At 39.0% G+C, this 15,243-nt stretch overlaps 1 protein-coding gene across 2 annotated transcripts in view; it reads right to left on the bottom strand.

The window, feature by feature from the left end:
- The window catches only part of SLC10A6 (solute carrier family 10 member 6), a 51,778-nt gene that overhangs the window by 2,030 nt on the left and 34,505 nt on the right, over window positions 1–15,243 (bottom strand). For both annotated transcript variants that reach the window (XM_025998129.2, XM_072755697.1), the window contains 4 exons: window positions 10,888–11,006; window positions 8,932–9,020; window positions 6,687–6,862; window positions 3,727–3,884 (listed from right to left, as the gene is read on the bottom strand). In XM_025998129.2, coding sequence (XP_025853914.1) covers window positions 3,727–3,884; window positions 6,687–6,862; window positions 8,932–9,020; window positions 10,888–11,006 — 542 coding nt within the window. The remainder of the gene's footprint in view (window positions 1–3,726; window positions 3,885–6,686; window positions 6,863–8,931; window positions 9,021–10,887; window positions 11,007–15,243) is intronic.

Genomic DNA, 15,243 nt, shown 5'->3' with positions numbered 1-15,243 from the left:
ATCTGAGAGATGAACCCCCAAAACATCTGGCTCTTAAGACCAACAGGTAGAGTACTGATCAGAAGAAGCACAGGGGTGTGCCGAATGGAGAAACTGCAAACCGACTCACCTGCCCCAGGCCTCAGCCCAGAAGCACCCTTTGAAAAGTGCCCAGAAGTTTATATAGAAGAGACTCTTTCTTCATTTTAGAGCATCAAACTGAAAGGCAGAAAAAAAAAAAAAAAAAAAAAAAAGACATCCAGGTCCAAGAAAAACCATAATAAGACAAACTCAAAGAGAGCCTTACCAAGACACATTATAACTAAAGTGTTATAGTTAAAGGCAAGGAGAGAATCATAAAAATGACAAGAGGAAAAACAATTTGTTGCATACAGGGAGACCCCACAAGCCTATTTGCAGAATTTCAGGCAGAAGCTGCAGGCCAGAAGAAATGGTATGATATATTCAAAGTGCTGATAAGAAAAAACTTCCAACCAGGAACACTACTTAGCAAAGTTATCATTCAGAAGTGGAGGTGAAATAGAGAGTTTTCCAGACAAGCAAAAGCTAAAGGAATTCATCAACACTTACAAGAAATGTTAAAGGGACTTCTTTAAGCTGAAAAGAAAAGGTGCTAACTAGTAACAAGAAAATATATGAAAGTATAAATCTCACTGGTAAAGATAAACATCGAGAAAGGTAGTGAATTAATCACTTACAAAGCCCATAGGTTAAAAGGCAAAAGTTGTAAAAAAAAAAAAAAAAGTTATAACCACCATAATAAGTTAAGAAATACACAAAATAAAAAGATGTAAAATATGACCTCAAAAACAGAAAACATGGAGGGGGATAAAAACGTAGGGCTTTAGAATGTGTTCAAACTTCGGTTGCTATCAACTTAAAATAGACTTAAAAATACAATTTGTTATGTGTAAGCCTCATGGTAACTACCAACCAGAAACCTATAGTAGATACACAAAAGAGGAGAAAGGAATCTAAGAATACCACTAAAGAGAGTTATCCAACCACAGTGAAAGAGAACAAGAGAAGAAAGGAATAGAGAGGAACTATGAAAGAGCCAGAAAACAATGAATGTCAATGTCAGCAAGTACATACCTATCAATAATTACTGTAAATGTAAATGGACTAAATTCTCCAAATCAAAGACAGAGTGGCTGAATAGATTTAAAAAGACCCATCTCAGGACACCTGGGTGGCTAAGCACGTTAGCACCTGCCTTTGGCCAGGGCGTAATCCTGGAGTCCCAGGATAGAGTCCCACATCAGGCTCCCTGCGTGGAGCCTGCTTCTCCCTCTGCCTATGTCTCTGCCTCTCTCTCTCTCTCTGCCTCTCTCTCTCTCTCTCTGCCTCTCTCTCTCTCTCTCTCTCTGTGTGTGTCTCTTATGAATAAATAAATCTTTTTTTAATTAATAAATAATAAAATAAAATAAAAAGACCCATCTCTATACTACCCACAAGAGACTCACTTCAGATGTAAGGACACATACATACTGAAAGTGAAGGAATAGAAAAAGATGTTTTATGCAAGTAGAAACCAAAAGAACGCTGGGGTAAGCTATACTCATATCAAACAAAATAGACTTTAAAACAAAACTGTAAAGAAAGACAAGGGCATTACCTAATGATAAGAGTGGTAAATCCAACAAGAGGATATGACATTTGTAACTATAGATGGACACAACATAGGAACACCTAAATATATAAAGCAAATATTAACAAACCTAAAGGGAGAAATTATCAGCAATACAGTAACAAGGGACTTTGACACCCCACTTACATCAATGGATAGAACATCCAGACAGAAAACAATAAGGAAATATTGGCCTTGAATAATGCATTAGACCACATGGGCTTAACAGATATATACAGAATATTCCATCCAAAAGCAACAGAAGACATATTCTTCTCAAAAGCTCACGGAACAGTCTCCAGGATAGATCATATGTTAGGCCACAAAACAAGCCTTAACAAATTTAAAAAGGTTAAAATCATATCTAGCATCTTTTCTGACCACAATGGTATGAGACTAGAAATCAACTACAAGAGGAAAACTGGAAAATTCACAACTATGTGGAGACTAAACAACATGCTACTGACCAATGGGTCAAAAAAGAAATCAGAAGTGAAATAAAACACCTTAGACAAACAAAAATGGAAACACAATATACCAAAACCAAGCTCATGAAGAAAGAGAATAGAGAGGTGGGTGCTGGAAGGGGTAGGATGGGGGAGTCAATGAAGGGAATCAAAAGGTACAAACTTCCAGGTATAAAATATGTAAGTCATGGGGCTGCAACGTACAGCATGGGGACTGTAGTTGATAATACTGTATTAAACAGCTGAAAGTTGCTAAGAGAGTAAATTTTTAAAATTCTCATGACAAAGAAAAAAAAACCTCTACATATGGGGCAGATGTTAACTGGACTTATCGTGGTGATCATTTCATAATATATACAAATACAAATCATTATATTGTACACCTGAAACTAATACAATGTATGTCAATTATACCTCATTTTTTTTAAAAAAGAGGAAACTATGGAGCAAAATAACTCAATGTATCAAAATGGCTATGTCTATCTGGAATGGATCATTTGTGATTGAGGTCACTGACAGCTCACCCATTCATACATTCATTCAGGCCACTGGTGGCTCATTTATTTATTCATTCAGTCAGTCAGCCAGCAACACCTGTGGAGTGCTTGCTTGCAATGAGGCGCTCTCCTGAGTGCTGGAAGATAGTTGGGAACAAGCCAGGCATGTTCCTTCCCTCACAATTTCACTAAGGCGAAGGAATTAAAACTTAGACCTAAGACTAGAAAGTTTTATTCTTCTAAGATTTCTCTTATTTTGTGGTAAAATTAAACCCCAAGTACTTCTTATGTTGATTGCTAAATGAGTAATCAATTGTATCAGTATCATTGAATAGAACTCAGACCCTGTTTCCTGATAACAGTGAAAATTACAATAGCCCAAGATTAAAATATGTGTATACACATATTGATGTCTCTTTTTTAACAGTTGATTGATTGATTTACTTGACAGAGGGAGAGAGAGTGAGGGGATGGGCAGAAGAAGGAGAGAATCTTTAAGCAGAACACCCCCTCAACCACTGAGTGCAGAGCCCAACATTGGACTTGATCTCACAACCCATGAGACCATGCCCTGAGCCAAAACCAAGAGTCAGACACTTAACCGACTGAGCCACCTGTGAAACTACGTAATGACTGACTCTAAAATGATGAATATTTGGCTGTATAGATAAATATATATCCCATATATATGTATACAAATACATATTTCAATATCTGCATGTATTATATTTTATAGTTGGAAAATATTTCACAACCATTCAGCATAATTCTTAGTCACAGAAGCATTGTGAAATAACTTGGCATTTGGAAGACCTCATGGCTCTTGGTGAAACATAACAAATGTCATTTTGAAGATAAATTATCGCTCATGGAGACATATCAAGTCCTAGAGTCCACATTCTAATAATGCATTGTTTTTGTGAAGCATATTTGTTTATAACTATAAGCTTATTTTCACATATTCTTAATATTTGCTATGAAAGCAAAGGAACTTGTTTGTACACTTTATTTTTCCCAGAAATGTCAAGCTAACAATGTATCAGAAGAGTAGCACACGCATATTCAGACTGAAAAAATAGTAAATTGAGTTGACAATTTGCAATCAAATCTAACCAGTGGGGACTCTCCTTACCTGCAACAATGAGAAACCCATCCAACAGCTGGAAGAGTCCATAGGCCAATGGGAAGCTAAGCATCTGGACCAATTGCTTGGCAGTGAAAGATAACTGGAGCATGGTGACACACATCTGAATATTCTGAGCTCCAGTTTCTAAGGAAATCGTCCTGCACCTACCAATGAAAAATGTTTTCGAGAGTTACGTACTAGCAATAAGGACTCCTCTTAAATTTTAATCTTCTATATAGCAAAAAATGTAAGCTATGAGCTTAAGCCAGTAAAAATGTTTAGGCCAGGCCACTCATTTAATAATTACTTGCTGAGTCTGCATTCTCTGTAGGTGGCCTGCTGAGGGGCACTTCAGGAACAGAACCCTAGGAACCCTGCCCTAAGAATCTGAATGGAAAGACATGATATACACACAGGAAAGGTCCAGTAACAACACAAAACAAAATATGATTGAGGGTCAAGGAGATGCTATAGAAATTCAGAAAAGTGGCATAATTGGCTAGAGAAGGCTTCACTTCACTTCACTTCACAGAAGCAGAAGTGAATGAAACAGTGATGGTGGGAGAGGCGTATACCATGGGACACTGACAACAATTAAAGTTCCAGGGACAGGTATGAGCTGTGTCTACTAGAAGGCAGTGCATATGCCATAAGCCAGAAACTCTTTGGTGAAAGAGTTTAGGAACACAATTCTTCTATTTTCTATGTTTCTGTATTTTATTGGTTTTCTAATTGCAAAAAGAGATAAACCTCACTTGAAAAAGAAAAATCTGGAGGGAGTAAAAGGATGACAAAAGCAGGGCGTTGGGGGCTGGGTTAAGCAGTTTCATCTGTCTCCAATTTCTAAAGAGGGTCTTCAGATTTCTATAGATGGAAGTGAAGAGAGGAAAGTGGTGTTTCCAATATAAACCAGCCTCTCTATGCAAGCTGGTTTGGAATGTGTGGGTAACAAGGGGAGATACAATGTGGGCATGAAAGAATTGGTACAGCGCAAGTTCTGCAGCTCTTATTTTCTTTCTACTTACTCTCTTGCTTGCTATGCTTTCTTTAGGCCACACACTCCTTTCAGACCCCTGTTAATTACTTGATATGATTAAGCTGCCAAGCTGGACCTCACACCTAGACCATTCACAAAGTAAATGAAATATCTCAATCCCAATCTTTCTCAAGCCATCAGGTATGAAAAAAACATGATTGTTAACTACATTTTGCCATAGGAATACTTTCTCTCAAGACCCAATTATATTTCAGCCACTCAATAGTCTGTGTTCCGAATTATTGGCTAATAAATCCTGGTTCAAATCGTAACTTCACCATGAACTTGGTCAAGTTACTTAATGTCTATGAAGGATTTGAGGCTACTAATAGTAACTACTTCTCAGGCTTGTAGTAAAAAAGTAAATGACAGGGAATCCCTGGGTGGCTCAGTGGTTTAGTGCCTGCCTTTGGCCCAGGGCGTGACCCTGGAGTCTCCGGATCAAGTCCCGCATTGGGCTCCCTGCATGGAGTCTGCTTCTCCCTCTGCCTGTGTCTCTGCTGTGCTCTCTCTCTGTGTCTCTCATGAATAAATAAATAAAATCTTAAAAAAAAAAAAAAGTAAATGACATACAATAGGCAGAGCCTCACCCAGTACCTGGGATAATCCTAAATGTTTCCCAAGTAGACTAGAAACAGATTTATTCTACAAAATAAAAATCCAAATGCATACTACTTTCTATTCTCTTTTATTTAAATCTATCTTTTAAGCTTTTTTGTTCCTCAAACTCCACCTTTGAAGTTCAACTACCAAGTTCACTTTTCTTCAATAATTCTTTTCTGATTTTAGAAGTGGTGCATACTCATTGAAAAACTCAGGAAAAAAAAAAGAAAAAAAAGGAAAAAAATAAAAAAGAAAAAAAAGAAAAAAAAAAAAGAAAAACTCAGGAAATATAGCAAGAAAATATTTAGAAACTAAAAATTAGCCTTAATCTTACTACTCAAAATTAAACACTTAGCATATGGTGTATTTCTTCCAGTATTTTTCCATGCATAAAATTCCTTTGCTTTTTTCCACAAATTGGGAATCAAAATGCATCCCATTTTCTATTTTCTCTTAAAGTTATCTTTTAAGTATTTTCCAAAAGCATTAAAATTTATGCATCATATTCCATCACGTAGACACATCATGAATTAAATATCTCTCTATTGTTAGATATTTAAATTGCCTTTTTTATATTTATAAATAACACTGCAATTAACATCCTTGCACATCAATATTCGTGTGTTTATCTGGTAGTCCTAGCTTCAGAACAGATTTCTAGAAGTAAAATCACTGAGTGAACAGCTATAAATATTTATGAGGCTATTGATATGACTAAATTGCCTTCCAGTGAGTTTATGCCAATTTATGTTCCCTCCAACATTGTATGTCAATACTCATCTCATCCACAGACATAACAACACAGAGTATTATCATTTTTAATATTTCACAAATTTATAAATTATATGCCCTAACTTGTAATGATCATATTTCAGATAAATTCCTATTTTATATCTCCAGTTTGTTCTTTCTCCTCTTCCCCTTTATAATTAGCACTTTTATAGAATTTAGCATAAACCATGGAAAAATGCTTAATCTCTTGAATTTTGCTCATGCCCTAGAATGATCTCTATATTTAAGGAAACCATCTCACCCCTATCTAGTTACTAGAATAAGAAGAGAAATGTGTCCAGATTTCAACACATGGTGTTAACACCCCAATCCTAATTTCACAGATTACAATTTCCCATCAATCTGGCCTTTGTTCTCATTTACATGAGAAATACCATAATCTTTCCTCCCTCTTTATGATGAGTGGTCCTGTTCCGTCCACCTTGTTAGTCAAAACTCTTAATGTCTCCTGACACAGCCTGGCAGCAAAGCCTGCCAATGGCCAAGTGTTTACTTTATCCTCCTCAAAAAAAGTGTACGGATAATTAAACTGTACCTCTGCCAAGATTGGTGGGTAAGAAGTGCCAGCAGAAAGCCCGCGACATGGCCAATCAAAGGAAAGATGAAACTGATGGTCAGAAGAGTGATGTCTGAATTCCAAGATCCTTTTGCCAACACCACACCAGCAACTGCGACCACCAAAAGGAGGACCCCACCAACAATGGCCCCAATCTAAAGCAAACCAATAAAATAAGTACACGTAAACATTGTGGTCTTTTCATTCTATTTGGAACAGTCCATCACTGCTCTAAAAAGCTGAGAACCTAGAAGTTTTGGAACAAAGATAGGATTTACCACCAAATCCAATCTCATTTTATAGAAAAGAAACCTATCAACTGACCTGGCTAAGCTGGAAATTGGTAAGGCTCAACACAAATCTAAGCTTTATTTTATGATGAGTATTTTTTCGCTTGAAGTAGAGGATTTTGCCAGAAGGATTGAGTAGTGGAGTTTTTCATGGATAGGACAAATTCATGAAACAAATGACATCTGACAATAAGCCTCGAACACCCCTACATGCACTCTGGGATGATTTTTACTGCTCAAATACAAAGACAGACTGGGCCCCTGCTTAATGGGAAGTTGCTGGAACACAAAAAGAAGTTCTCTGATTGTCAAAATCCCTCTTCGTCTTTCTATCCAAAAAAAAAAAAAAAAAGGATTTCGAAGTTTAAAAATTCACCAAGAGCAATTTGTTCAGAATGCGTATCAGATCTAACATTACAAGAGAACCAAGAACAAAATGAAAATATATCAAAATGATGAAATTACCATAATTTTTTACTAACGTGCTCTAGAATATTTATGTGTATTGTTAAATATCCTCTGCCATGCATGCTATGACACAGGCAAAAGAAAGGGGTTTTAAATCTGCTCTTTACAGATAATAAAAGTCATATACAGATTAATCTGATTTCTCCATTGACACTAAGGGACCAATAGTGGATCTGGAAATACCAAAATTATCCTAACAAAACAGAGTACTTGCTAGTACTTTATCAGAAATTAAGAGTATTTGAAAAGTAAGAGGTTCCCATGAACACACTCTGTCCTCTTGTAAAAGTATAACCATACACTGCCACACTCCTACTGAAATAATGGTCACCAAGTCATATGCAATCCAAATGCACGACACTTAAGTCTTCCTCCAGCTCTCTGTGGCACAACCGATCTGTCTGCTTGTCCACCCTCCTTCCCCACTTAATCTCATTGGACCGGAAGAATAGTGGGAGTTGTTCTATCTTGTGCCAAAGTGAAAAAGCAGCATCCACTTGTGCAGGCATAGGGAGTGGCAGCGCCCTGTCAGGGGGAGCCAGACAGCAAGAACCAAACCATAAACCACACACCGAAATGAACTGAGATGTATTTGCTGAACCTCCAATTAGCCCTAAATGCTTATTTCTTTATAAATGTAAAATGCGAGTGAAGTATTTTCAATATCTTCATAAAATAGCATAAATGCTATTACATCTTCTAAAATGATACGTAATCAGAAAAACCTGGAGCACCCTAGGATATTGCCCTCTTTGTTGAGAATGCCTCGACATTTTTAAAGCTATTTTTATATTTTTAAAAGTCATTTTTAGATGTTTTTAGAGGTATGTTTTAAAACATGGACATCTGCTTGTTCCTCCAGCAACAGAAGACAATGCCAGAAAGTCAAGAGGAGGTCGGAGGTTCCAGTTACCATCAATCCATGGCCAGGCTTTTCGGTGTATGCTTCGTGATTTCATTCTGACACTTTCTCATTTAGTCAGCAGCACTTACTTATTCATGTGTACAAACGACAACCTCAGAAGCTTCCTCGGGAATGCTTCTGAAAAACAGCCCTACTTATTCGTGAAACCACCCCTACTCTTCAACACTGAGGTTCCACCACTTGCACACCCGAAGAACTCTCACTTTGAGAGCACTTGTGCAGAGCCTGGTGAATACATGGGCTCTGGGTTCTCTCCGGCCACACCCAGGCCTTCACTTTCCTGTCACTAAAGCAAGAGTCCCACACTTGCCAGTGTGTCATAAGCCTCAGTGTATGGGTCTGTGGGAACGACAGAGACTTGCTCTTGGCTGCCAAGAGCAGAGGATTTATGAAGGAAAGATTCAAAAATGCAGGACATTTGAGGAAAATTGCTAGGTGTGGGGCTGTATTCGACTGGCTTTTCTGTTCCAGTTATTGTCTCTGTCTTTTCGATCTCTGAGTCTAAGGATGCATTAATTACCATGTTAATGGAGCTGCTTACCTTGAGAATGATTTTGGATTGCTTAGGCCACCTGTAATTCACATAGATACCAAAGGCCACGGGGATGGTCAGGCACACAAGGGTGATTCCTGAGAAGAAGAAAAATCCATCAGATGGTATCCCCTCTCACCTTGCCTGCCTAGTGCTCAACAATTTCTATTTCAAATAGATAAAGGCTTTAGATAAAGGCTTAATAAAAGCCGCATTTTATTATCTGCATCCACCTCCAATGTAAAGAAAGAAAAAATCTTTGGAAGATGGTCTTTGAAGGGTATACATTACTACTGAATGCCACTCTTCATGTTTTGTCATTTCTCTCTCAAAATCCCTCTGACGGTGACACGGAATTTTAGAGACAGCCAGAAATGTAAAAATTAGAAAACAGGAGGAGTCTGTAAAAATCCCTTGGTTGCTCTGCATGGGATCACCCCTCTACAACCACAGCTGTTATTTTCCCCATTTGAAGCCAATGGGTCACTTGTTTCACAAAGTAAAGAATTCCTATTGCAGATATGAAAACAACATCTGTTACACATACCAAAGCAACTTCTCATTTGGCAAATGTAGCCAGGTAACCCAAAGGTGGGTGGGGAAAAAATGCCTTTTAATTAGCACGAGTGAATAAAAGCATTGATGGCAGGCTCAGTGGAGAGCAGAGATCCACTTGCCAACAGGACACACACACCTATCTTTTCATGTGTCAATTTCCAAATCTGGCCAGATGCCTGCAATACTGGCTGCAAAGTTTAAGGAGTTGCTCATCATATGTTGGGCTTTAATTGTTTACAAGTGCCTTTTAGAATATATTATCAAAACAGAATATGTAAACAACTGACTGATCAGAAAAAGTTGCACATAAAATCCTGATTTCTAAGCTTTCCCTCAGGTTTTACAAATTCAATGGGCTTCAGTTATTAGCAGAACGTGACTCTATTCACGTTTTTTAACTACGGGCCGTGAGTTGTAAAGCCTTTCAAGTGATTACTTGAGACTCCAGCTTGACAGTTTTAAGAATCACAGTTTCTGCCAATTCTACAAAAACTCTGAGCAAATGAGAATAACCTTATCATTTCACCAAGGTTTTCTTCCAAGCCTGTTAAGTTGACTGAAATCTCTAGAAAAAGGGCAGTTTAATGAGAAGTGACAATCAGGAAAGGAGATATGGAAGAATTATGGGTATGGTTGTGACATGTGGATACGCTCTAATAATCAGAAGGAAGCATTCATGTTGGATTTAAAAAAAAAAAAAAAAAAAAAAACTTGGACTTTGCCATCAGATCCCAGAGTCAGGATTCCAGTTCTTCGCTGATCAGCTCCACAAACTTGGTGAAGTTACCTAACTTCTATCGTCCTATAAATCCAGGAAATGGAACTAGTAATAGAATCTATAGAAGTGTTAGAGAATTAGTTTATTTAAAAACCGACAGGGCAGCCTGGGTGGCTCAGCGGTTTAGCACCTGCCTTTGGCCCAGGGCATGATCCCAGAGACCCGGGATCGAGTCCCACATCGGGCTCCCTGCATGGAGCCTGCTTCTCCCTCTGCCTGTGTCTCTGCCTCTCTCTCTCTTCCCTCTGTGTGTCTATCATGAATAAATACATAAAATCTTTTTTTAAAATACCCACATAGAGGGCACACATAATAAACAACAGCTGGGATGCCTGGGTGGCTTAGTCAGTTGCATCTGCCTTCAGCTCAGGTTGTGATCCTGGGGTCCTGGGATCGAGTCCCGCGTCTGGCTCCCTGCTCACTGCAGAGTCTGCTGCTCCCTCTCCTTCTGCCCCTTCCCCCTCTTGCTCATTCTCTCTCTCTCACTCACTCTCTCAAATAAATAAATAAAATCTTTTAAAAAAAACAGCTAATATCATTATCATCACCATTATAATTACAATTCCATTTCACAAAAAAAAAAAAAAAAAAAAAAAAAAACAATTCCATTTCACAAGCCCCATACAGACCTATGTTCTGATACGGAATGGTGAGATTCTGCTCAAGATTCCAGGAGAAGGTGTAGAGATAGAGGCAGAGCGGCATCATCCCCAGGGCAGCCACTGTGGAACAGGTTGTCATGGTGATGCTGAAAGTGAAAGTAAAATGATGCTTAAGAGGAAGTTTGAGGGGTCCCTGGCTGGCTCAGTCAGTGGAGTGTACAACTCTTGATCTCAGGGTCTTGAGCTCAAGCCCCATATTGGGCTTGGAGCCTACTTTAAAAAAAAAAAAAAAAGAGGAAGAGTTTGAAATGATGAATTTAAGTCCTGACCAAAACCAACTCCCAGGACACGCCTTAGAGATTACATGGGGTAAGTTACTTGAAGCTCACTCTTGTCTTGTTATTCAACAAATGATGGCAGTATTTGTGGTCTAGAAAAAGTTTTCCAGAAATATTTGGTGCTCATCCATTAACTCATATTTACTTGAGAACCTACTTACCTTTAATATTCTGCTAGGCACTATAAAGGTTTTTTTCCTTTAGACAGTTTTTTCTATTAAGATATAACTCATAAACCATAAAATTAAAGTGGTTTTTAACTAGACCTCCTTGCTAAAAACTAACTCGCTAAAAAACTAACTTAGTTTTTTGTTCTTTTGTTCTTCTTGTTCCCTGGCCCCTGGCAACCAGTAATCTACCTTCTGTCTTTATAGGATTTCCCATTCTGGACATTTCACATGAATATGATCATACCATATGTGGCCTTTTTTGTGTGTCTGGCTTCTTTCACTTAGCATAATGTTTTCAAAATTCATCCACATTCGAGCATGTATCAGTACACCATTCCTTTTTTATGATTGACTAATATCCACTGTGTGGATAGACCGCATTATTGCTGCCCTTCCATTAACTGAGAGACATCTGAGGTGTTTCCACTTTTTGGCTATTGTGAATAATGTGGCTATCAACATTTGCACATAATTTTTTGTGCAGACATATGAGTTCAATTCTCTCAGGTGTATACCAAGAGTGGAATTGCTGGATCATAGCTTACCTTTTTGAGGAAATACTATTTCTAAACAGCTGCACCATTTTACACTCCTGCCATCAGTGTATGAAGGTGTTCTGTTACAAATGTTTGCATTAGGGGTGCCTGGGTGGCCCAGTCAGTTGAGTATTTGACTCTTGGTTTCAGCACAGGACAAGCTGGGATCAAGCCCCATATCAGGCTCCACACTCAGCAGCAGTCTGCTTGGATATTCTCTCCCTCTGCCCCTTCCCCAACTCTGAAACAATAATTTTTTTAGAAAATGTTTGCATTTTTAAAAGTTTGCATAAATATTCGTAAGGAATATTGGTCTGTAGTTTTTTGTTCTTATAATGTCTTTGTCTGACTTTGCTACCAGGAGGTGGGAACAGGACAGACTTGCCACAAGGCTAAGCGTTTGCCCAGTGTGGAGTGTTATAAATATGTCAGAAGAGGTTATCCAAATACCACATGTGCAAGCTTCCCATAGATAGAGAAGAGATAGAGCACAGATCCTCAGAGCCAGCTAGACAGAGCCAAGAGAGAGAAGTTACAGAACCATAGCAAAAAAGAGTTGATGTGGGATGCTAGACTCAATTAAAAGTTCTCTTTGATATCTGGTATGGTATAATCCTGTGATTAGAAATAGGAAATAGGAATTGAAGTACACTGATGGGTTACAATAGAAAGTAAGAGTTCTGGACTTCAAAACAGGGCTGTGGTTAACAGAAGAACTGGCCACTTAGCATCAATCTGAGGGGACATGTTAAGTTAGGGATGATAGTAGGACGTCTACAGAAATATGCTGGGGAGGCAAAGGAAGACTCAGGACCAGAGCTGCTGTCATCACTAGACATACAAATCTGGCCATCTTGGGAAGTGAAATGAAGGTGCAGGAGCACAATAAACCAAATCCGAACAGCCTGACAAGAGCCAAGCCACACAGCTTTACCAGGAAAACAAATGAGAATAATCAGAACAGTTTTAATCTTTGTTGAACAAAGCTGAAACAATTTCCGATGGACAATTCATTTGTTTATCTTTGTCATGTTTGAGATTGTCTCCAAGTGAAAAGAATAACAAATATAGTACTATGGGTCTTGAGGATTTGCAAGAACATAATATAGAGGAGTAAAAATCCTTCAGTTTAGAACCTTTAAAGACTGTATCTTTTTCTTTTTTTTTCTCCTTTTTTTCAGAGAAGGGGGAGGGGCAGAAGGAGAGGGACAGAGAGAACTCTAAGCAGACTCCATGTCTAGTGAGAAGCCCATGCTGGCTTGATCTCATAACTCTGAGATCATGATCTGTAAAGACTCTGTATCTTGATTACTGTACATCTATTGCATCTTATGAAATGCTGTTGCTTCATAAATTTATATGTTGTTCCTATTTTTTCCAAATATATAAAGCCTTATTTTCTAAGTGTTGACATTTCTTAATTGAAGAACAAGACTCAGTCACCTGTTGAAATGCATCGCTTCAGTACAAGGGGGAAAGGCATACATAATGAGAGACCAGGGGTGTGGGGAGCAGAGCCATAGTGCGTGTAGAGAAAGAGCAAACAGTGGATCAGGTGGAGAGCGAGGAGGTCATGCTTTATGAAAGTTGAGAAAAGAGAGCCCTCAAATGAGGGCTACATGCCAACAGAACAACAAAAAGGATGAGAACCCAAGACATCCATTCAGGACCATCCAGCCTTCCCCGTTTCTTGTGCCTCTACACCAGAACCATCCTTTCCTCCCTCACCTCCGTGCCCAACTCCCAAGCATGGGCTGTCCTTTGTCCCTACCTGGGTGACAAAACCACTGAAAGAGTGAATCAGTAAAATTACGGGAAGTAAGTAAATGGAAATCAGATATCCTTCAGGCCAAGAAACTGTCGTTCAATTGCAGAGGAAAATCACACGATCTGTCTAAGCACGTACAAACAGCTACTAGACATTGTCAATGCTGCTCTACTTGATGAGGTGAGGCAAATGGAGTATCACATAGCACAACCCAGTAGAGCAAGAGTTTATCCACCTCAACTTCAGGTCCAGAGAGTCTGGAGACTTTTGGATAATCATTGCTTGAGTTCTCACAGCAGACTTCCATGCACACAGTATATGCCCGATCTGCATCCATGGCACAAATGGCCAAGAGACAGAGGTAAAACACCTCCCGGCCCTCTAAAGAGGAGGGAGGAGAGGAGGGAGACCCTCTGTAGAGCTCAGGCCTTCTGCAGGGATCAAAAGGGTCCTCCAGTACTTCCTTAGGCCTGCAAGTCACTGTTGCCCTTCCTCATAATACAGATCTCTGATGTTTCCAACTAATTACTTTGCCTACAAAACAATCTATGATTATTTTGACATTTTCTACGGGAATGCTTATACTCTTGGTGAAATAGCAACCATTTTTCATCAATGATATTAAAAATATTCCTCCAGAGACTCCTGACTCTTGGAAACAAAGGGTTGCAGAAGGGGAGGAGGGTAGAGGGATGGGGTAACTGGGTGACAGGCACTAAGGAGGGCACTTGATGGGATGAGCACTGAGTGTTATACTATATGTTGGCAAATTGAATTTAAATATTTAAATAAAAAAAATACTCCTCTGCACTGTCATTCATTGCTGATGAAAATGCCAAACAGCACACCCCCTGAGACAGTTTGGCAATGTATAGCAAAATGACACAGGCAATTACCCTCTAACCCAACAATGCCATAGATTATGAGAGTTCCAAAGGTGTACTGTCAAAACTATGAAAAGACATGTGCTCAAGGTTATTAGACGTATATTTAATATATCTTGTTACCTGGCAGTTTTGGCAGAAGTTCCAGGAGAGTAGAAGCACAAACTATAAAGTCTGTTGAAGCCTCAGTTTGGTAACCATAGGACATCACTTCTGTGTCATTCTATTGGCCAAAGTGAGTCACCAGACCAGCCCAGATTCAAGGGATGGGGAACAGGTGCCCCAACTGGTTGGGAGAACCAGCCTTATCACATTGCAAAGGAAGGTGCATGTGAGAATGGCCATATTTTGCAATCTATCAAAGACAAATATTAAAATATTTATGGGCAGAATAATGTCTGGAGATTGCCTCAAAAAATTCCATTGGGTGAGTGGGGAATAGAAATGAAATGAAATGGGGATCCCTGGGTGGCCCAGTGGTTTAGCGCCTGCCTACAGCCTAGGGCGTGATCCTGGGGTCCTGGGATCGAGTCCCACATCAGGCTCCCTGCATGGAGCCTGCTTCTCCCTTTGCCTGTGTCTCTGCCCCTCTCTCTCTCTCTCTCTCTCTATCTCTCTGTCTCTCATGAATAAATAAATAAAATCTTTAAAAAAAATAAAAGAAATGAAATGAGATGGATTCATATG

This window comes from Vulpes vulpes, chromosome 4 (assembly GCF_048418805.1).
Source record: "Vulpes vulpes isolate BD-2025 chromosome 4, VulVul3, whole genome shotgun sequence".
NCBI lineage: Eukaryota > Metazoa > Chordata > Mammalia > Carnivora > Canidae > Vulpes > Vulpes vulpes.
This window is presented reverse-complemented; position numbering and strand designations above follow the sequence as displayed.